Here is a 23293-nt window from a genome sequence, read left to right as displayed (position 1 = left end):
ACAGTCTGACTCTTACAGGAAGAATGCCTTTCTGTTATGCTTTTTAAAAGAAGGCATGGTGAATTTATATCAACTTCACTGAATCTTGGGGCATGATAAAAGGAAGAAAATACGCCAGTGCAGTTAACATTCCATAGCATTCTTTCTTCACATATTTATTTCCTCACTGACTGGACATACGCCAGGGGTAACAAGAAAGAGAGAAACAGAGAGCGAGAGAATAAAAAAAAAACACCACAGGAGTAGCTGAAATAAACCTTTGGCACATCATGCAGTCAAGGCTCTGTAGGTTTCTCTCTCCCTCTCAGCACTCTGCATTGTTACTCTCTAAAGGAATCGTAGCAGAAGCAGAGAGAGAGAGCCCCAGAGTATGCAAGATGGAGAACTTTGGGTTTTGAGTTTGTCACTGGGTGCAGCTGCTGGGGTTGCAAACAAAGTTCTCCCTATTAAACGACTGTAAAGGAAAATACAGCTGTCTTTTTGGACCTACTGTCTTTTGAAATCTAAAAGCATCCATGTCCCAGTAAAGAAACATTAGTACTCTCTCATAAATTTCAGCCTTCTTGTCTCATATTTTAACATCTTTCATTTGAAAAGTCTTAATTTCACTACAATGTAAATAAGAACTGGTTTGTTTGTTCAGTACTCCAACAAGAATTTGCTGCAAAGATTTCAGAATGCAGGGAGTGCCCTGAAAAGGGTGACCTCTCTTTAGTCACTGAAGCCAAGACCATTTATCACAGTTAACCTACAGATCTGTCCTGCAGGGACCTCACATCTGTCAAACACTTGGAGACAGCTACTTATCCCCTCCTCCTTTCCCTCCCTAAAATGTCAGACTGGTCTGATTTTTTATTATTGTATGTTTTTCAAACTAATGAAAAAAGTTTTATGGGTATGGCAAGATGAAGCATGCACTTTGTATTATTTATACAGCCCCTTAAATATGGATAGGGATTTGGAGAGAGAGAATGTCTTCACTCCAGAAAGCTTACCAAATAAGAAACCAACGCTGTAAGACTTAAGCGTATGCCTAACTTTATGAATGTGAGTCTACTGAACTCAATGAGACTACACACTTGCATAAGTGAAGCATGCAAAATCTTTGCTGAATTGGAGTATAAACTAAGACCCAACAGTGACTTGATGAATTGCAACAATCAATGTGGGAGAAGGAGGGCCAAGAATTACACCGCAAGATTATGTTGATAGATCTTAAGGTATTTCAAGATTATATATGCACTCACATACATACATATATACATATATACACACACACACACACACACACGCCTCATTCTCCACTATGCCACAAAAATCCGGTTGCAGCTCCTGGATTCTCAGCTACTTGGCCCCATTGGAAGTTAGAGCAGCAAGGGGCTCTCTGCCACACACCCTTCTCCACCGCACCATCCCCCCACCTGTCTGACACACCCTTCTTCCCCCTTACATTGGTGAATCCTCCTGTGGCATCTTCCAATAGGTTCAAGCTCACTTTGGCTGCATAAACAGCAAAAAGCAAACTTGGCAGACTGGAGAATCCAGTCCATAATCTTTAATGATGCTGTTAGTTTGAAAAGATGATTAGGATTTTAATAGGCCTTCTGGAAGTAGTGTGAATCCCAGAAGATATTTGAAGGGGCAAAGCATGGGAGCATGGTAGAGTGGATAAAGGGGACTTTCCCAGATGTAGGCAGCTTTGAGGAAGGAGGGAACAATGGTTATAGTTTAGTATGTGGCTTGAGCAGAGATGAACGTGGCTTTCCATTGAACTTGGTGGTGTTATAAAGAAGGTGCAGCATTGAATGCCACATTCAAATCTTTGCATTTCCGAAGAGTTTTTATTAGTTACATTTACTTTACTGAGATTTATTTCTCTTTTGCTTAAGCCTTTAAAATATGAGCAGTTTGGAAATGAATAAGTAAAATATCAGTTCTGTATATTTGTTATCATTTAGGACCAATTAATTATTGGGTGGTTGGTGTTTTTACTTGCATCTTATTCATGAGTCAGGGTGAGGACACCAGATGACTCAAAAAAACTGTCTATGACAATCTTCAACTACTTTTGCACATCTCTAACTGTCATCATAGTATGAAAGAAGTAGGCAGATCTACGTGGGAAATCAAAGCTGAGTATCTAGACATGTCCCAGTTTTGGCTATTTAAAAAACAACAAAAAAGTTATTTATGGCGGTGCCCATTTATGGGCCAGATTTTCAAAAGAGCTGAGCCACCTTTGGAGCCAGACTCTCCAGAAAACCAACAACAAACAAACAAGCAAACCACACCTCAGCTCCTATTTAGGCACCAAAATAACTGGACAGATTTTCAAAAGAGATCAGCATGTTGGGTGTGTGATGTTACTTGTAAATCTGGCTGTAAGAGTCACAATGGGAACTTCTGGGTATGGAGCACTTTTGAAAATCTAGTTGCCCAACTGGTAGAAGTTTTTCAAACCATCAAGGAAGTCAGCCCCAGCTGGAAGGACAGACAAGTGGAGAGAGGTTAGGAGAATAAAGGACTGTGAACAGTATACAAATATATATAATTTATAAACAAGTCAACTTGATTCACTGAATGCAGTATGGGCGTTCAAAAGGGGTTGTGTGGATGAGTTCACAGAAGTAGTCCCATGCACTGGAGGCCACAGGGGAGAAGGAATAGAGGTGACTGTGGGAGAAGCTGAGAAGCTTGAGAGCATGGGCAGAACAGAGATGGTGAGAGGCAATTCAAAACCTGACAATGGAGGCTAAGTAGGAAGGGGCAGAGTTATGCAGAACTTTGAATGCGGTGATGCAACGCTTAAATGTGATGGGGAGTAAATGAGGAGCCAGTGTAGGGTCCCAATGAGGAAAGTTACATGATCAGATCAACAGGCAAGGAAGTGGAGTTCAGTGACTGCATTTTGTATGGCTGGAGGGGTGCAATGTGCATGGTTGGGAGGCCAGCGAGGAAAATACTGCAGTAATCAAAGCGAGATCTAATGAGGGCTTGAATGGGAGATTTGGTGCGGGGATGGAAAGAAGAGAATGGATGCTGAGAAGGAAAAAGCTGCAGGATTTAAATGCAACCTGGATGTGTGGGACAAGAAGAGGGCAGAGTTTAAAATAACCCAAGACCGGAGGCCTGAGTGATGGAGGATAGTGATGTTAACAATGATAGAAAAGGAGGAAAATGGGGAAATTCCATTCCACCAAGTAAGAAGTAAGTAAAAAAGTGGGAGTAAGAATGTAGTGTAAGTGCCCATATCTGTTAGCAATTAATTATCCACAAGATACTCAACTTGGTGTGTGTGGGTGGATGTACTGCTCTGTAAACAATGTTTCAGTGTCCATTTCTGCTACTACCACAGCATTCCCATTTATACAGCTTGCAGAGTCACTATGGTTAGGGATGATTATTAAAACCATGGCTAGAAGTGGGCTATTACAGTATGTGGCACGGGCACAGATCCCACGTCCAGCAGCATGGCAGTACTGCTAACTCTGCTCTCCCAACAATCGGTTTTACTGGGAAATCACAATGATCAGTGCTCTGCTTACGTCCCACCAACTTCTTTGTTGTTGTTTTCATACCGAAGTTCTAATCTCTCTATTTTAAACAGTTGTAAGGCTACATCATGGTGCAAATAAAGGCAGGCTTATGAAAACTAACACTGCAAACTGGGAAAAAGGCTTACCCAGTGGCACTATCTGCACTGCCACCATAAAGCTAGGCTGCGTGGTCCAGTGGATGGGCCACTGGACTAGGAGTGAGGAGGCATAGCTTCTACAACCGCTCTACTACTGGCCTGCTGTGTGACTTTGAGTAGAGCCCGGCAAATCTGCAGATATCCGCTTTATATCCGGGAGCCATGTTTGCGGGTCGCAGATCTGATGCGGATACAAATTTTGTATTTGCCCAGGACTCTAACTTAGGGGATGTCTCAGTCTCTCTGTGCCTTGGTCAGCCATCAGAACTCTTGGGGCAGGGACTCTCTCTCACTGTTTGCTCGCTCTGTGCCTAGCACAATGTGGCCCAAATCTCACTACTGTCATATAAATAATGGTAATACTGGTGTCTCATTCTGCATGCAGGCAGGTTGTGAGAACACTTTGGAAAACACAGGTGCAACTTAACGGCATGGTTGTAAAAAGAGCTGTGCTGCTGTGGAAGACTTCCTGTACTTGCTGGATGGCGAAAGGGCTGACTTCCCACAATAGATGTCACTAAACAGGAAAACCATCTCCGGGTTATTGATAGTACAAATAAAAGCTTGATCCTGCTTATGGGATCACACACTCCCTGCTGCAAATTTCCACTGATTTGCATTAAAAACTCTCAGCATTCCGCATCAGTATGCTGACAACGTGGGCCTCCTTTGTGGATCATTTTGAATTTAAACAAGTAAGGTAAGAAGTCCTTATTGGAATTCATTAAGTAGGATACTGCAGATTTCTTTGGACTGAAGTTTTCCTATAAAATTCAAAGGTCTTTGAGAGAAGTTTTGGTCTTGTCACAGGATTTTGCAAATGTGTTACACCAGTCTTATACAGAACTTATTAAACAGCAGAGTAAACCTGAAAATTTGTCTTGATGGACATTTCTGCTCTAACTCTAGTGCTACAGAAACCCCATTTTAAATATTTTTAGCTGCATATATTTCTGATAACACAGAGATCCAGGATGTAAGAATCCTATTTCCTTTTCCAGAATATGCTGCGGGAGTTGGCAACTGTGTACTACTGTGATCAACATATTAGATAAAACAGACAGATCCCACCAGAACCATGCCCTGTCCCAAGCAGCTGAGCATCCTGGGACCTGTTTTTCAGAACTGTTGAGCACCCACAACTCTAGCTGAAGTCCACGAGGGCTGTGGGTGCTTAGCACTTCATGGGAAAAAAAATTCAACATCCTAGGCAAATGGGTTAATAACGGAAAGTGCTGACATTAACATCTGAAGTGTTGTCAACTCTCACAATTTTATCGTGAGTTTCATTATATTTGGGGTGAAATCTTAGCCCCACTGAAGACAATGGGAGTTTTGCAATTTAATTCAGTGGGGACCAGGTTTTCACCTTGGATGTTTTTCTTCAAGCCCCAGCTCCTCGAATCAAGTGATTAGATGAAAATCTCAACTTTCATTTTAAAAAAAGTTTCTGTTCCTCATGGTTGCAGAATAAAGCTTTAAAATGTGACTTGAGTTGTACCCCAGAGGCTCGAAAATATGGCAAATAACCCCCCCCCAAATTATTACTTGTTAAAAATCTCATGGATGTTTAAGCCAACCTTCATGATATTTTGGGGCCTAACTCATGATTTTGGGGTGCTTGGGGCTGGCAATACTGGGGCACTCTCATGAAGTACCACCTCTAATAGAGAAAATATAGCTTAAAGGCTGTGATACAATATGACTAAAGGAGGCAATTCAAAGGGAAGACTGAAATGACAGACCCTTCTTAAGTCATATCATCATGAGAGAGAAGTTTTTACGCTGATCGCCCTAGCTTTTGTCAGCTCGGGCCATGACCTCAACAATAGTTCCAGTCTGATTCTAAGTATCCAAACAAAAGTAAGAACTGGATTTGCAAGAATATTTTAAGGGTGCATTTGTCTGTTTTCATTTAAAAAGTCCAAAGTCGGATTAAGGATTCACATATCAAATCTGAAAAATCAGAAATTTTCTTTATTTTTATTTCAAACCTGCTCGCATACAACAGCAGCCATTATAAAATAAACACAGCTGGCATCTTTATTGGTTTATTCACTGAAGGATTTAACTGGACAAACATCACAAAGACGGAGGCTGATTTCACTGAATTTATGATCAAATATTCTCCAGTGCTAGAACTCTGAAAGATCAATTATTATGAAATGTGAATAATTTAAAGGAAAGTTCTTATTTGGCACTGTTTGTAAATCAAGTCTTGTGGGAGTAAACACTGCTGAGGTACTAGCAGACAGTTGATACGTTGTACTATTTAACTGTTTATAATAATGCAGCAGAACTTTTTGTGAATTAACATTTCTGTTCACTTATTGATAATGCCATTTATGTATCAATGCTTTGATTGGCAACTCATTAGATAGATATTCCGCTAAAGCATTTTATTCTAAATTTAAATTAGAATTTATTGTGATCAAAGAACAACTTAACTGACCTAGTAACTCCTTTCAAAATTAGACAATTTTTCCCCCTACAAAGGCTTAATTTTTAAAGGAATTTTATGGGCTTTCCATTAAGAGCCAAAGTGAAGTCTATTGTTAAGACTGATACCAGGAGGGATATAATAATTTTAACACAGAATTTATGCCTTAGGATATGGAATTGACTCAATGCCTAAAAGAAAAAGGTCAGTTCCCTTTGGAATCACTTGCCTCTCTGCCCTCCAGCGATAACAGGTGCACCAATGCAACACATAGTCTCTTTATTCACAGCGTATTGCTGAAGATATATAATCTATCCTCCAGTTTTAAGGCAATGGCAAGAATAATTACCTTATGTCTGCCCATTTTGACAACCAGGTCAAGTGGACGCTGAACATACACACCTGGGTTTAGAGCAACTAATCTACCCACAGGCAACATCTCTTCTAAACTTTCAAACTATATCTTTGCACTTTCTAAGAATGATTTGTCTGAAGGCTTCATTTAATCTATTTAGCAAAACTGTTAATCTAACACATGTGTTTTAAAGTTTGAAATAGACCATAGTTTGATATTAATGCTGTGCAAAACAACAAGAACTCTTTTCCCTTGCTTTAAGTAGCATTAATTTATTGCCTTAAGTCCTATGCCACAGGACTCAGAGACCAAGGAAGTTGAGGCTTGAAGGAACAATAGCCAGATATGTGGAGGCAGAAGAAGAAATCTACATTTAATTTTTTTCTCTCTTTTGGCATGATTTGCAAAAGATTCTTGGAATATGATCACAAGAGCTTCTGGAATAGAGAGGCTAAATGAGGAAAAAGAGGCAGTTTAAGGGTCATTTCATTTTATTAAAACTTGCAGTTAAAAGAAGACTGAAGAACCCTGACCAAACTATCATAAAGATCAGTTATAAATATTTATCAAAGGCCAAGATGTGCTTTGATGTGGTCAAGCACCCCAAAGCCTTTGATTGTTATGGTGCATGACACCACCTCCAAAAGCTAGCGATTGCCCACAAATCTTTGGCTGACATAACTGCAACATCATGAGGCTTTTCAGACTGACCTCATCCTAGTTACAGAGATGATCATACTTATCTGCAAGGTTGTTTATTAGCTGACTGCACTGACACTACTCCCTTCCAAGTTGATATCCACCAGTGAGGTGATAAGTAAAGATGAGAAACAAAGAAACGTGGGAGTTGAAGAAAATTGTTCTAGAATATACTATGATGGGCAAAAGAAAATATAAATCCCATCCCAATGACATCAATAGAGGCTGCTGGATGCTCAGCACTATTGAAAATCAGCCTACCCTTTTTCAGGTGGCTAATTTTTGGTAGACATTTTTTGAAAATCTTGGCCTTGTTGTCCACACAAAATGAAATCAGACTCTCAATATGACAGCTTTCTAAACCACAGCCCAGCCTGTGCTCATAGGGGGACATGAATTGCTCAAACAAGTGCATCTAAATATGTCTCAAAGAGACAGAATGTTGTAGACAAAGTCATGATCTAGAAAGGAGAGATTTTAGCCAGTGCAAAAGCCATCCTGGATTTTGCCTTTTAAAAAGAGGAATTAATTAAGAATGTGAGAATAGAGTAATAGGAAAGTTTGGCGCTAGTGACAATGAACTAGAATTCATAAGAGGAAACAATTTCTTAGACAACAAAAATACTCAAATAACAAACTACCAAAAAAAAAAAAAGCATTATTTTGGGAAATTAGTATAACACCACCGTATCAGGGGGAAGCATAGAAGAAGGTAGGAACAACTGATGTAGCTTTAAAAGAGACTCTTTACTTCTTTTCTTTACTTTTCAAATATGTTAATCTAGAGTCAATAAGAAAGTAATGAAAAACATTATTAAAGAGCATGTATTGGAAAATTCACAATTGAAAACATTGAATAAATACTAACCAACATATCTGTGTGATATTCACATCAAGGCCTCAAGGAATTACTTAATGGATTCACCAAACTAATGCTAAGTACTTTTCAAAAGTCATGAAGGACTTGATCATAACAGGATTTTGGTAGAAAAGCAAATTCAGAGCCAATCATTTAAAAAAAAAAAAAGTGAGGGCAATCTTGGCAATTTTTTGCTGGCAATTCTAATTTCAAACCTTAGTAAAATAAATGGAATCGACATTAAGAGAAAAAAATTGTAAGTGGATGACAATAAATAGATGAAAAACAGAAAAGCAAAACATGTTAGACAATTTGATCACTTTTTAAAATGGACTTAAATATTCATGGATCAGCATAATGTAGTAGATGTAATATATCTGGACTTTAAGCATTTGAATCAGTGTCTCACAAAACGTTGCTCTAAAGATAAATTCACATTATCTTGGATATAAGCACTGTCACATGGACTGAAAACTGGCTGACAGGCCATAAACAAAGGGTAATGATAATTGGCCATGTACAGAGTTGGAGGGGAAGCATCCAGCTGTGTGCCACAGGGATTAGTGTTAGCCCCAGTTTTATTTAACATCTTTATCCCTTAGACCAGTTCATTAATAAACAGCACATTAATTCAGTTCACAGATACTAAATTAGGAGGTGTTGCAAATACCAATGAAGACAGAGAATTAATACAAAGGGATTTATAAAAATGAAATTTATGGGAAAAAAACAATATATGGGAAGGATTCAGCATGGAAAACTGCAGACAACCACATCTATGGGTAAATAATCCCAAACCCAGATATTCAGTGGAACGGAGATACTAGGAGAGCATTAATACCCACAGAATCTAGTCCAATAACAGAGAGTGAACTGAAGAAGTGGGTTTTTTTTTACCCAAGAAAGCTTATGCCCAAATAAATCTGTTAGTCTTTAAGATGCCACTGGACTCCTCGTTGTTTTTGTGGATACAGACTAACACGGCTACCCCTCTGATACTTGAACTGGAGATAAGCATGCAAGGCTATAAGGCAGGGGAAAAAAGCCAGAATGGTTTTGGGTTGTACTTGCAGAGGCATCATAGATGGGATAGGTAGAAGATAGTATTGATACAATTGCATTTAAGTTATTAGTACTAGAAAGTTGTTTTTAAAAAGTGGAGAAATACTTATGGTTAAATGATGACTAAGGAGGTATACCATAGTGGTCTTCATTACCTAAAGTATGTGAATATCGCATAGGGAAGGAATAGTCAAAGGTAGTGTAAGGGGGTATAACTAGGAATAATAAGATATAACAGAGCAAAGTGAAATTGTGGTTGAATATCAGGATATATATATATATATATATATATATATATATATTTATTTTCTAAGAGACCTCACTGTCAGATTGTGGAATAATCTCCCAAAAGAAGTGATAAATGTCTCATCACTTGAGACATTTAGAATTAGAACGGAGGAAACCCTCAAAATAAACTGTAAGCTTTGGCACAAGGGATAGATTATAGAATCTAAATAGGTCTTATCAATCACTTATTTCTATATAATATAATTCATAACACCACCACCAAGTATTTATACACTGCTTTCCAACTGTAGATCTCTGATGCTGCTGAGTTGGGCTGTGGATGTAATGGGTCCGATTCTCATTTGCACTCAGGCCCCTTTACGCCGGCAGAATGATGTAAAAGGCACCTGACGTGGGTGCCTTTTACACTGTCAGAGCAATGTAAAGAGGCCTTAGTCTATATGAAAATAAGATCCAATCCATTAATTTATGAAAAACGTATGAAACTGAATCGACAAAAATTAGTTAAAGCCTGAACAAAAAGTATTTAATGCCAAAATAATGATATAAAAGCCCTTAGGACAAAAATGATGGTTACTTATCTTTTAAAGGAAAAAAAAAAGTGATTTATGCTGTGTCAACACAAGTGCTCCTCCTAGTGTCGACAGCATTTTTCTAATGTTTCCGACATACCTGTAGTAATGTTTAGGGTCATATAAGCACTGTGCACTGAAATGTTAACAGTAAACACTTACAGTAATGTAGCACTGTAAAGTGTGAACTTTAGTGACATCAAGCATAACAGAATTTATTTAAAAAAAATACAATTTGCCCTTTTTTGTCATAAATGATCATCATTCCTTGACTCACACAGTACTAATATCCGGTGTCGGTAATAATACACTTCCAACCACTACACAGGTTATCGATTGTTCCTCATGGACAAGCCCTTTATCAACCAAGAAGTTAAACAGGAGAATTTAATAAATAACTTTTTACTGATTTTTGCAGAAATAAAAAAAACCATGCAAAAGAAGCAAGTCAACAAATGATATCGATAGATTCACACGTCTCCAATAGAGAACATTTTCCAAAATCTTTTCAAGTTATTTCCCGCCATAGATACCATCATGCTTACGCCCTACTGATAGCTGACAGGACTACCTTGGTAGATTTGCAGACGGGATATACTTATTTATATAAAGCAGTTTTTTCTTACACATATATTCCATCCCAGGAAAAGCACAATGGATCCTTAGCTCAGATTCAGCTTTAACTCACCGTCACATGGATTGAGCCAATAAATTGGTACCCAAAGAAAGACGTTTTACCTGTGATAACAAAATAAACTGCCTATGCTTATATGCTTGAGAGCTTGAATTAAAAAAAAGTGGTGGCTGCAGATTTTAATATGGACGAATATTGCATAATTATGGGGAAAAGCAAAAATAAAAGTCAAGAAGTAATCACATTTTGTCTTTTAAACTAAATAGCCCATTAGGGAATATGTTTTTCTAAAAACCATTTTGAACTGTAAACTGTTAACTATTCAAGTCTGAAAATCCCATATATTTAATATTTGGCTTCTGAATCTTTTTCTGGTCCCTCACCCTTGCTTCTTCAGAAGGTTTTCACTGACTAATGTTTTAAAAATGTGAGAATCTGCCCCTTGAGTCCTACCCTTAAACTTTGCCAGATATAAGTCTGGAAGGCTTCAGCCCCTGCCATTATAAAAGATCTTGTTTGAAGCAGAAATGTCCAGCAGTTGACCTGTGTTGTGAGGCTAAGGTGCCATATAGTTAGGGTTACCGTATTTTGAGCCTCCAAAAGGAGAACACTCCACCGGGCCCCGCCCCCCGCCCCAACCCCGCCCCTTTCCCCAAAGTCCCCGCCCCAACTCCGCCCCCTCCCCTGCTTCCCGCGAACATTTGATTCGCGGGAAGCTTGAAGCAGGTAAGGGGGTGTGTGGGGGGAGGAGGCGCGGCCCAGGCTGGCCCCCCTGGCATTTCCAGCCTGGGTCGGCTCGGGCCCTGGGGTGCCGGCCCCGGCCCCCGGCCGAGCACCCCTGGCCCGCCCAGCACTGCCGGTCTCCGGCCCAGTCCCCGGCCCCCCGGCCGAACACCCCTGGCCCGCTCAGCGCCCCCCAGCCCCGCCAGCCCGCTCAGCGGCTCCCGGACTCCCGGCCGAGCACCCCCCCGGCTCCGCCGGCGCTCGGCCCCGCCGGTCCCCGGCGCTCGGTGCCCCCGGTCCCCGGCACCTGGCCCCGCCGGCCCCCGGCGCTCGGCACCCCCGGCGCTTGGCGCCCACGGTCCCCGGCACCGCCGGCACTCGGCCCTGCCAGCCCCCGGCGCTCGGCGCCCCCGGCCCCCCTAGCGCTCGGTGCCCCCGGTCCCCGGCACCCCCGGCGCTCGGCCCCGCCGGCCCCTCTGGCCCCCGGCGCTCGGTGCCCCCGGCCCAGCACCGCCGCCCGCATGTCCCGATTTTCCCGGACATGTCCGGCTTTTTGGGATTTCCCCCCGGACGGGGATTTGGAGCCCAAAAAGCCGGACATGTGCAGGGGACTATCTACATTTTTACTCATCACCATAATGTGTGAGCACCTTACAGATCCTTCTTTGAAATATACACAGAGACAATTCACTCTCTCTCCTCATTACCCTGTAAGGGTTTACTGTTGTGGGAAAGCTATTGTAATCTGAAACAGTGAGTTTTATAATGTTTTCTGAAGGCACAGTGCAGACATACCTGAACTGAACAGTGCAGGACCAAAGATAAAACACAGTTCAGATCCCTCTATACTTAAAAAACAAACCATGTTTTAAATGAGTTGAGGAGACTCATCTTGTAACTGGACCCCCAGTAGAGTAACATGTGCAGTGCAGGTGGAAGTTAATATCAGATGGAACTGAAACCGATGTGAGTTGGCTGCCAGACTGCCTTAGATGCTTGAAAGCCCCAGCCGAGGAACTGCAGAGCTCAGAGTAATTTTCTAATGCCCATCTTGCATTTTAAGTACCATGTGTATGATTCCATAAGTACCATGTTCTCTATCTCTTTAATGGACACCTTAACCAAAGTACTCATTCACTGTTACTTCTTTGTTTCTCCAAAAGACCTCTCAAAAGTAAAATCGGTCTATTGTTACATCTAGCTTACGAGCTTCAGGGATCTGATTTTTCACATAATAAGCCTGTTGGGTTTATCTTCTCTGCCCTTTGAGTAGTCCAATAACTCCGATATTCTTGGCTCTGGTATGATTTTCCATTGGTTCTAGTCAATATTTTAAAATGTAAAATATTTTAAAGTTATTTATTATATATTGCTTTATTTTGTGCAGCTGTTTTCAGCTAAACTGGTTAGGTAGAGAGATATCAAGCTGTGTCAGTCATTGCTCTATCTTTTCTAGTCTGGCTTTAAGATTTGTAAAAAGAAGAACAGGAGTACTTGTGGCACCTTAGAGACTAACAAATTTATTAGAGCATAAGCTTTCGTGGACGTGTCTCTTGTGGCTGGAGTAACTAATGTGATTGATTACCATCACTCTCAGTATATTATCTATAATGTTTTCTCTTTTCTTGCCTCTGTTTTCTGTAAAAGAGCCTGCCTCACACCTGGGGATACCATGAAAGTTTGTAAGCAGAATGCCATTCTCCTTAGTGGACTCTCCTCACTTAAATTCATTGACTGTCATTATTAGGGGTCTACTTAAATCGCCGAGAAATCACACATTTTTCATGGGTTGGTCACAGTATAAATAGCAAATTTTGTGGATGTGTTCAGACAGTATATATATATATATATATATATATATATATACACACAACAAGTATTGTACTGTACTACTGTTACCTTTGTAGTCACCTTGGACAAGGGAGTCTGCTAAATAAATAAAAATAAATTATAATACTTGTGAAGTTGTACAAGTTTGTTTGCACATGAGAAACTGCCAGCATTTGGTACATGCTTTTTAAAGTACTCGCTTAGTTTTGGATTATCTATTTTTTCTAATAGTATGTTGGCAGCAGTGACAGGCATCCACTAGCTCCATTGTAGCTTCTCCTTTTGCGAAACGACTTTCAGTTCTTTTAAACATCGTGGACACTGTTGCTGGTTTTTTGTTCTGACCTGTAGCCTTTGCACATGCTTTTCATTCAATATGCAATTCGGCCTCAAAATGGTGATCGATCGTGGTTTTTTCTGAACAAATCCAGAGTCACGTTGCAAGATGAACAAAACAATTTACCACTGTCTGCAAGATTCTCCACACAATCCAAAGCTGGATTTTTTTTTTCTTTTTTGCTTCGTCAGCCATCCTTTCACTCAACCTGATGACTGTCACTCTCACTTATCATAAATGTTGACACACTCTCAATGATCTACTGTAATGACTGTTGTGCTCACTTTAGTATACGTCATGCAACTTGACAGGCACTCTCAATCAACTATCCACTATGACGATTGGAGTGATAGCACATGATATCACAGCTGTTTTTGCATTGTGGTAATCACAGAAGTTTTGCAGCATATTTTATAAATAACACATATTTTTATTTTGAAGGTTAATTTTGCAAACAATCCCATATTTCATGATTTCTGTGAAATTGCAGATCAAGAAGGCCCCTAATCATTGTATATTTAGATGTAAGCCTTTTTAAAGACGTTTATAAACTCAGGTTTTAACTCCTGTCATCAGCAGCTCATGTATACAAACAAGAAAAGGGGTTGCATTATCCTTAGTCCTGTGCAGTCTGAAAAAGGAAAGTGGAGAGTGAGAAATCTCCTGAGCCATGCACACTCTCAGGCTTTGGGGTCCTGCCACACACAGACTACGAGGAAGTGGTCGGGATGTTACCTTGAGGCTTGGGACCATGGGTTCAATTCCCTGCTCTTGGCACAGATTTCCTGCGTGATTTGATAACTCAGCTTAATCTCTCTGTGCCTCATTTCCTCATTGGTAAAATGGGAATAGCGTCACTTCTCTAGCTCACAGGGATTTTGTCAGGCTAACTATGTTAAAGATGGTGAGGGGCTCAGATAGTATAGTAATGGGGGGGTCATATAAATATTTATGCTAGATAGACAGATGCACTCGAGTCTGTGTTTGCAAACCCATGGGGTGAGGAGGAAAGGAGTAAGTATGGGGGGGCACCATGGTCCTATTCCTCCCTGACATTGACCAGCAGAGACAGGAGCACTCACTGCAGCTTGTGAACATAGATATTTATGGGTTGCCCAAGCTGTAGATCAAGAGCAGGGCATGCTTTTCTGTCAGTTTAAAGCAGATTTAATATTTAAAAAAATATATAGCTAAGTATTTTAAATAAATCTCCTATTATACATGCTTTAGGAGCTGCCCTAATCCCGTACAGTGGTTCCATAGTATCAGAGCAGAGAAGCTTTCAAAAATATTTCCCAGTTAGGCCCCAATCCTGCAAAGACTTGCAGTCCTAGAATTTAAGGTCCGAAGAGACCACCAGATCATCGAGTCTGACCTCCTGTATATCACAGGCCACCCACATGCTACACCCATTAATTTTAAATAACATGAGTAGTTCCATTGAAATTAATGGGACTACTTACATTACTTACAGTTACGCACACGTGTAAATCTTTGCAGAATCAGGGCCTTAGACATCCTTTGACACTGATCCTCCAGAGCCATTAAGAGGTTCACAGTAACTAACTATTAACAGTATCAAAACAAATCTGTATATTCAAACTACTCTAAAAAAACCCAACAGTATAACCTTATTTTCATCTGCTCAGTTTTTAAACACTGGGAGGGTCTAATCCTCATTCTGACTAGCCTGCAAATTTGGTTTAAACAAATCAGCCCATTTTGGTATCATGAATGCAAAAAATACTGAAAAAAAGAAAACAGAATTATTTTAAAAATGCTCTCTTAGATTAGAAAACATGTTCTTCAAAATGTGTTAATAAATAAAGGCATACTTTCTAGGCTGAATCACTCTATGAGGATATTTAATGTTAATTTTATAGCTGAATTATAAACCCTTGAGAATATGATGTCTATAATGGAAATATTGATACATCCTTAACTACAGCAGTACTATCCAGCAACACTCTAATACTGCACACTAATAGAGATTTACACTAGAAAAGGAGAAAATCCTTTACACATTTCAAATGTAAATGATACATAATTTTGAGAACAAAATATTTCCTATTATATTAGAGCCTGACATATGAAGCACTGAATTCTACTGCAAGCATTGTCATTGCTTTCAGTCTTTCAATCCCCTCATTTATGCTGAAAATTTGCAAATCCTTTATTCATGGAGCATAGAAAACGTGTACATATTTTTGAAGAGGTTCCTTATAAATGAGGAAGCTCTGATTTTATTTGCATCAGACTGTGATGGAATCATGTTCTGTGTGTCAATTCTCAGACCATCATTTTATTTTAAACAAACAATATATTTGGTAACAAAACCAACACACAATAAGCTTGAAGAAAATATGTTGCTCACACAGTGTCATGTCTTCAATTCAAATGAAATTATTATTATTTGTATCATGACAGGGTCCAAAGGCCCAAGTATTGATCAGGGCTCCATTGCGTGAGGTACTAGTAAAACAGGCAAGAAGACAAGAGTCCTGCCCCAAAAAACATGCAAGCAAGTTTGTTTTATATATACCCATACTGTGACAAAGTTCCTCCTCTACCTTGGTGGGTCCTGCGCTTATTGGCGGATTTGCTCGCTTCACAGATTCACCCTGTGGGTCAGGAAACAGTCCAGAGACCTTCCCCTCTGGTAGAAGCTACAGTCCAGGTCAATTCCTCCTGTGTTTGATCAGGAGTTGGGAGGTTTGGGGGGAACCCGGGCCCGCCCTCTACTCCGAGTTCCAGCCCAGGGCCCTGTATACTGCAGCTGTCTAGAGTGCCTCCTGGTACAGTTGCACGACAGCTACAACTCCCTGCGCTACTTCCCCATGGCCTCCTCCCAACACCTTCTTTGTCCTCACCACCGGACCTTCCTCCTGATGTCTGATAATGCTGGTACTTCTCAGTCCTCCAGCAGTACGCCTACTCACTCTCCGCTTCTTGCACACCTCTTGCTCCCAGTTCCTCACACACACTCCCTCTCCTCTGGCTCCCCCTGGCTTGACTGGAGTGAGCCCTTTTATAGCATCAGAGGGGCCTTAATTAGAGTCAGGTGCTTAACTGCCTCACCTGACTCTTAGCAGGTTAATTGGAGTCAGGTGGTCTATTAGCCTGGAGCAGCCCCTGCTCTGGTCACTCAGGGAACAGAAAACTGCTTATCCAGTGGCCAGTATATCTCCCTTCTACTACTCTGCTCTTCCCAGCTGGTCTGGATCTATCACAATACATTCATCCCAGAGTGGGGCTACTACTCTGGGAGTACAACAGTGCTATTGCTGCCTGTCTGATACATAGCTACCAACAGTCCCAAAACATGAATTGAGACAGTAGTTACCTGGGAAAGCCTAGGTTTGCCCCAGCCAGTGGATGTGATCTTTCTGTGGGCTAAATCATGGCATTACCTCAAACCCCAAGCAAGGGGTGGCACATGTTGTCTTGCACACTGGGGGGTAGGAGAGGGAAGGAGACACAATATCATAGAAATGTAGGAGTGGAAGGGACCTTGATAGGTCATCTAGTCCAGTCTCTTTCATTGAGGCAGGACTAAGGATTATCTACCATTCCTGACAGGTGTTTGTCTAACCTGTTCTTAAAAACCTCCAATGAGGGAGATTCCACAACCTCCCTAGGTAATTTGTTCCAGTGCTTTACCACCCTGACAGTGAGGAACATGGCCACATTGGGTCAGACCAAAGGTCCATCTATCACAGTATGTCAGGTGCCACAGAGGGAATGAACAGAACAGGCAATCACTAAGTGATCCATCCCTGGCTGCCCACTCCCAGGCTCTGGCAAACTGAAGCTAGGGACACCATCCCTGCCCATCTTGCTAATAGCCATTGATGGACCTATCCTCCATTCATTTTTCTAATTCTTTTTTGAACCCTGTTATAATCCTGGCCTTCACAACATCCTCTGGCAACGAATTCTACAGGATGACCGTGCGTTGTTTGAAGAAACACTTCCTTTTGTTTGTTTTAAACCTGCTGTCCATTAATTTCATTTGGTGACCCCTAGTTCTTGTGTTATGAGAAGGAGTAAATAACACTTCTTTATTTACTTTCTCTACACCAATCATGATTTTATAGAACTTAATCATATCCCCCGTTAGTCGTCTCTTTTCCAAACTAAAAGGTCCCAGTCTCATTAATCTTTCCTGTATTAATATGTCTAGTAAGGAATCTATTTGCCAAAACCATCTCCAGAATCTTTTTTGCTGTCTGTATTGTTACAGACATATTTGTTGACAGGTATTTTGAAATAAATTACCAAAATAACAAACTGCCGTGATTATATTGTGTTATTTTGACAAATAAAATATGCAGAATTTTAAAATAGTGTAGCAACATTTTTAATTTTTTGGTGCAGAATTCCTCCCCTGAGTAAAATATGGTCCGAAGAGCCACATAAGTATTTCTGTTATAGAAATGTACATAGCACACCCAAATGACAAAGATGAAGTCAAATTTTAATCTTTCCATTTGATTCCACACAACATTATTTGGGTTAAATGGTGTCAAATAGTATTTGAGTTGAAGCTGGGGCTTCATTTGAACACTGGTAATGTAAAGAAAGTTGAGAACTGATAAATGCAGGAATGGATGATTCTATGTTGCTATGTAATGACAAAGAAGCAAAAAGCATTGTAAATTAGCTATGGTAACGTCACAGCATGAGATAGACCATATGGATGGAAAGTCAAAGAATGCAGAGTAAATTAAAAAAAAACAAAACTTACTTATTCCATGCTTGTCTAAGGTTTTTAGAGCTGTACTGTGTAAAGCGTTCTGTAACAAAAAGAAAGACATTCAATTATCTTGTTTAATTATATTAAAAACATGTAAAAGCATTTTAACTAATGAGGGTTATCATTTCTCCCATATGGCAAATCTGGGAAAAAGAACAAAGTGAGAAGAAGGGGAAAATAACTTTAAATAATGAACACATTATGGGACTGATTCTCATCTACACAAAAGCCACTTTACATACACTTTAAAGCCATGTTATATTGCCAGAGTGGTTATCAGTGTAAATAAGAATCGGGCCCTATTTTTCCTTTATCATAAATAACATTCTCTGTAACCTTGCTGTCATGACTCCACATTTCCCATGTAAAAAATTTGTAATAATAAGTGAAATGAGCCCAGATTCATGTTAATGTTGGGGGCAGCTGAGAGCTATGCTGGTCATATGAAAGTCCGCATGCTAAAAGATCCATAAACTTAACCAAAACTCTGCAAATATAGTGTTGGCACGTTTCTTTACCCACAAACACAAACTAAGTTTTAGCTGTAAATATTGCCCTAGCTAGTGCAGGGATAAGGAGCAGACCTATTGTCCTATGGTTCCTCTGCAGAAGGACATCTTCTGGCTAGGCCAGGATTTTAGGAAGAACATTGGGGCTAGGCATTGTGTTGCTCTTCTGAACAGGAGCAAAGTGTGTCCCAGTTAACAACAGACATGCTTGATAAATACCTTCAAATCACAAACTACACCACACTGTAAACATGGGATACTGTAATAGGCCAACTCTCCTACTGCTGTGTCGTGTTAAGTAGTTTGAATAGAACTGCCCAACATTATGCGCTCAATGAGATGCTACCTAGATTTCCGCTAAAACTTTAAAGACCCTTTAAAAGGGGACTTTATTTTCTGCAAGTGCTGCACATAGCACAGGACCATGAAGTTACAGCAATTTTTTTGTACTGAATCGATCACACCATCAGAAACAACAAAATGAAAGCAACCTTTGGTTTTCAGGAGCAACTTAAAATTAGTTGAATTGTTCTTTATTTGTATAATTAACCTTGTCCCGTAACTACTGGCAACTCTGACAACAATGTACATGGTGACAGACAACACAATAGGAAAATCCAACTGTCAATGACAATATTTTTCTTTAAAGTTGCAACAAAATACATGACCAGAATGAGCGGCATGTAATCAAGAAAAACAGCTGGGTGGAATTAAAATGCAGCTCACCTCAGCAAAGTAACTTGGTAAAAATGGAACCATAGGATTTTTTTCAGCATAGTTAGAGCAGTGAAACACTCCTAGTTTAGATGCAGTTATACCAGTATAAAGGTGCCTTATATTGAAATAGCTTATTCTAGTTTAGGAACCAAAATAAGCTATACCAATATAATGTATCTTAATACCAGCATAACTGTGTCTACACCAACGATTTTACTGGCATAGCTACCTTGACAAAAAAAATCGCATCCCTAACAAACGTAGTTATGTCAGTAGAGCTTTTTAAGGCCATGTTATAGACCAACCCAAGGATTAGAAAGTCAAGATGGCTTCTTCTAGTTTGTGCATCACCAGCAATAAAGATTTTGCAAGTGAATCATAGTTAATAGTTGTGTAGCTGAAACATGAGCTAGAACAGCACCTAGTTGACTGTACTACTGCAGTAGTACAGGAGTAAAATCTAGGAAAAATGTACTTTAGTCAGCAAAGAAAGGAGACTTCTAAATATTCAAGAAGCAGATCTGTTGAGCAAGGCACCCTTTTTACAGTTTCTCCACAAACTAGAAGAACTCCTAAGCTGGATCCATAAGAACCATTCATCTCTCTGTATTTATGTTATTTTGATTTATTATTTTAATATTTTTATTTGAAAATTGGAAAAAAATCAACTCTCAGATGCATAAGATAAAAAGTGATAGGATTTGAATACTCTAGTAATAAAAAAGTTTGTTCCTCTACAAATGTACCTCACAAAATAGAATTTTTTGACTGGCAAACTATTATGAAAGTCATAAAAGAGTGAAAACTTTTGTGTGATTATTCCCGGATAAAAATACCATAAAATTACTGATGATATACATGAGTGGTAGTAATATGAAACACTACAATGCTGAATGTTTTTATGCTCCTTTATTCTAATAAAAAAATTAGTAAACTACCAAGAACTTCAGTAATTACAGAATCTTCCCATTCCAATTATGGTTAAATTGAAGAAAATTCATAGCACATTATCTAAGGCACTCACTAGCTTGTAGCGTAACAGAGAGAGCAATTAATTTAAACCTGCAGGGTGATTTTTCACCTATTTCTATCCTGTTCTGGTACTGCAGTGGAGGCACACCAGCAGGGGTTAAGGAAGGAAAGAAGAATAGTAGAGAAGTGAGAAATAAGTGAGTACGTAATTGTATCAGAGGGGTAGCCGTGTTAGTCTGAATCTGTAAAAAGCAACAGAGGGTCCTGTGGCACCATACAATAGCAGATGTAAAGGTAGCCATCTTGCAGCAAAAAAACTTCAGGACCAGACTCCAAAGAGAAACTGCTGAGCTCCAGTTCATTTGCAAATTTGACACCATCAGATCAGGATTAAACAAAGACTGTGAATGGCTATCCAACTACAGAAGCAGTTTCTCCTCCCTTGGTGTTCACACCTCAACTGCTAGCAGAGCACCTCACCTTCCCTGATTGAACTAACCTCGTTATCTCCAGACTGATTTATACCTGCCTCTGGAGATTTCCATTACTTGCATCTGAAGAAGTGAGGTTCTTACCCACGGAAGCTTATGCTCCCAATACTTCTGTTAGTCTCAAAGGTGCCATAGGACCCTCTGTTGCTTTTTACATAATTGTACAAAGTTTCCACTTCAGTTCTCTATGCATATACTGTAATTAAATAAATAAATTAATACTCTTCTGAGGCATACAGAAAATTCTGAATTCTCCTTTTATATAAATCTTCGTTACATACTGTACAGTATGTACTAAAAATAATGTAACTAACATTACAAAGAGAGAAAAAGAATGCTAGACCTCTCAATGAAGCACACTATGCAAGTACACCTCTACCCCGATATAACGTGACCCGATACAACACAAATTCGGATATAATGTGGTAAAGCAGCGCTCTGGAGGGGTGGAGCTTCGCACTCCGGCGGATCAAAGCAAGTTCAATATAACGTGGTTTCACCTATCACGCGGTAAGATTTTTTGGCTCCCGAGGACAGCGTTATATCGGGATAGAGGTGTACTCAGAACCATTATTACATGCCAGATAACGGAGCGGTGAAGACAGTAGTGGGAGACAGTGTCCATAATCTGATATAAAAAAAGACATAACAGGTGTAAAAACCCAGGACTTAATTATGTGTTATGTATTAAGTGAACAGATATAATCTCAGCAATGGGAATGTGATGACAAATTAATAGAGAAAGTAGCATTATAATTTGTCTTAAACCAAGCCCATCACTTAATGGCTCATCCACTGTTGTCTTGGGATGAGATCTTGGCTCTACTGAAGTTAATGGTAATTTTCCCATTTAGCTCGATGGAGACACCAGTGGACCACCCAAACTGGGCAACATGTAGCCTTCTAGTGAGTGTGGAAAAAGGAGGAGGGTGACAAAACAGGAAAGCACTCAAAGAAATAGAAAAATATAAGCTGGGTGGAGGGGGGGCAGTGCAGGAAGGAAGGGAAGGAGACAGAGAAAGGGTCAGAAAAAAATGAGAGAAAAATGGAGATGTAGCAACAACATGCTCCAGCATGGCACCTGGGAGGCTGACAAGACACCCATCCATCACGTGAGGGGGGTTCCAACACAAGAGATTGTGAATAGAGCTGGTCAGAACATTGTAATAAAATTACACCAAAATATGCTGTTTTGTAAAAGCTGGAAAATTTAGCAGAGACGTATCTGTTTCAATGACACTTCCATCACAAAGAGAGGGAGACACTGGTCTGGGATGTGGGAGATCCAGGCAAAAGTCCCTGCTCTGAATCAGAGTGATCTGGGATGAAGAACTTTGCTCTGAATGAAGAATGAAAAAAAAAGGCAAAACCTTGAAAATTGCTGTGAAATGGAATTGTTGCCCTTTGGTCAGTTCTAGTCGTGAACAACTGCAATGACTGTTCCCATGTTGGTGGATCCAAACTGTGTGACCCAAGCACTTGGGGATGTGTGCTACATCAAAACAGTGGATTTGGGATAGTTTGGCTTGTAAACACAAATCAAGTGTAAATAAGTTATATTAAATAATACTGAAGCCTGTGCAAAGCTGTGCACATTTTTGGACAGCCCCCTTCCCCCCAAATCTTTTTTGAGCTCTTGCACAGGTTTGTGCAAACTGAACCATGGTAATGAGTGCAGTATGAATGACTAGATCGATTAGATTAGACCGACCAGTAGCACAGTGCAGGCTTCCCTGGTACAGAATACTGATGCATATTTTATTGATCCTGCCCTTAAGGAATACTGGTGCATCTTTGTGCACTAGGATTCAATACTTGGTTTTACTTACTTAGTGTGAGCATACAACTGATACTGGGTAATAAAACAATGTTAAAAAAAATCTTCATGCTCTGTAACCAAAAGAATTCAAGTCAATAACAGAACCCATCATCAGAACTCCACATTGGCAACATTGTACTATGTGTCCAGTAATCCCACTCCATACTACCAAAAAAAAAAAATTGTAGGAATCATTAAACATTTCAGCAAAATTGCACATCATAAAGTTAACAAAAGTGCTAACCTTAAACTAAAGAGGAAACATATTGACACTTAACCACCCTCTTACAATTAATTCTGCATCTTTAAAAGACCAAAAAAATGTAAGATGGGATTTTCAAAAAGGCCTATTGAAGCTAGATGCACAAATCCAAATGATGATTAGGCACCTAACTCCCTTAAGCTGCTTTGAAAATCCTGGCCTTAATGTCCAGAAGACCTATTTTGGTTGCACTACAAAACGATAAACCATTGTTATACCAAATGAAATGTGACAAAGAAATTGATAAATCTTGCCCTGATGTTGTTAGGAAGGAAGAGTAAAACCAAAATGACTATATTACTGAAATTCATGC

The 23293-nt window shown here is 39.9% G+C and overlaps 1 protein-coding gene across 5 annotated transcripts in view; it reads right to left on the bottom strand.

The window, feature by feature from the left end:
• The window catches only part of CDK14 (cyclin dependent kinase 14), a 484579-nt gene that overhangs the window by 101379 nt on the left and 359907 nt on the right, over positions 1 to 23293 (bottom strand). For all 5 annotated transcript variants that reach the window (XM_065583048.1, XM_008169566.4, XM_065583049.1 and 2 more), the window contains one exon: positions 18202 to 18250. In XM_065583048.1, the coding sequence (XP_065439120.1) occupies positions 18202 to 18250 (49 nt within the window). The remainder of the gene's footprint in view (positions 1 to 18201; positions 18251 to 23293) is intronic.

This window comes from Chrysemys picta, chromosome 2 (assembly GCF_011386835.1).
Source record: "Chrysemys picta bellii isolate R12L10 chromosome 2, ASM1138683v2, whole genome shotgun sequence".
Lineage (NCBI taxonomy): Eukaryota > Metazoa > Chordata > Testudines > Emydidae > Chrysemys > Chrysemys picta.
Note: the sequence above shows the minus strand (reverse complement) of the source record. Positions and strands in the feature narration are given on the sequence as shown.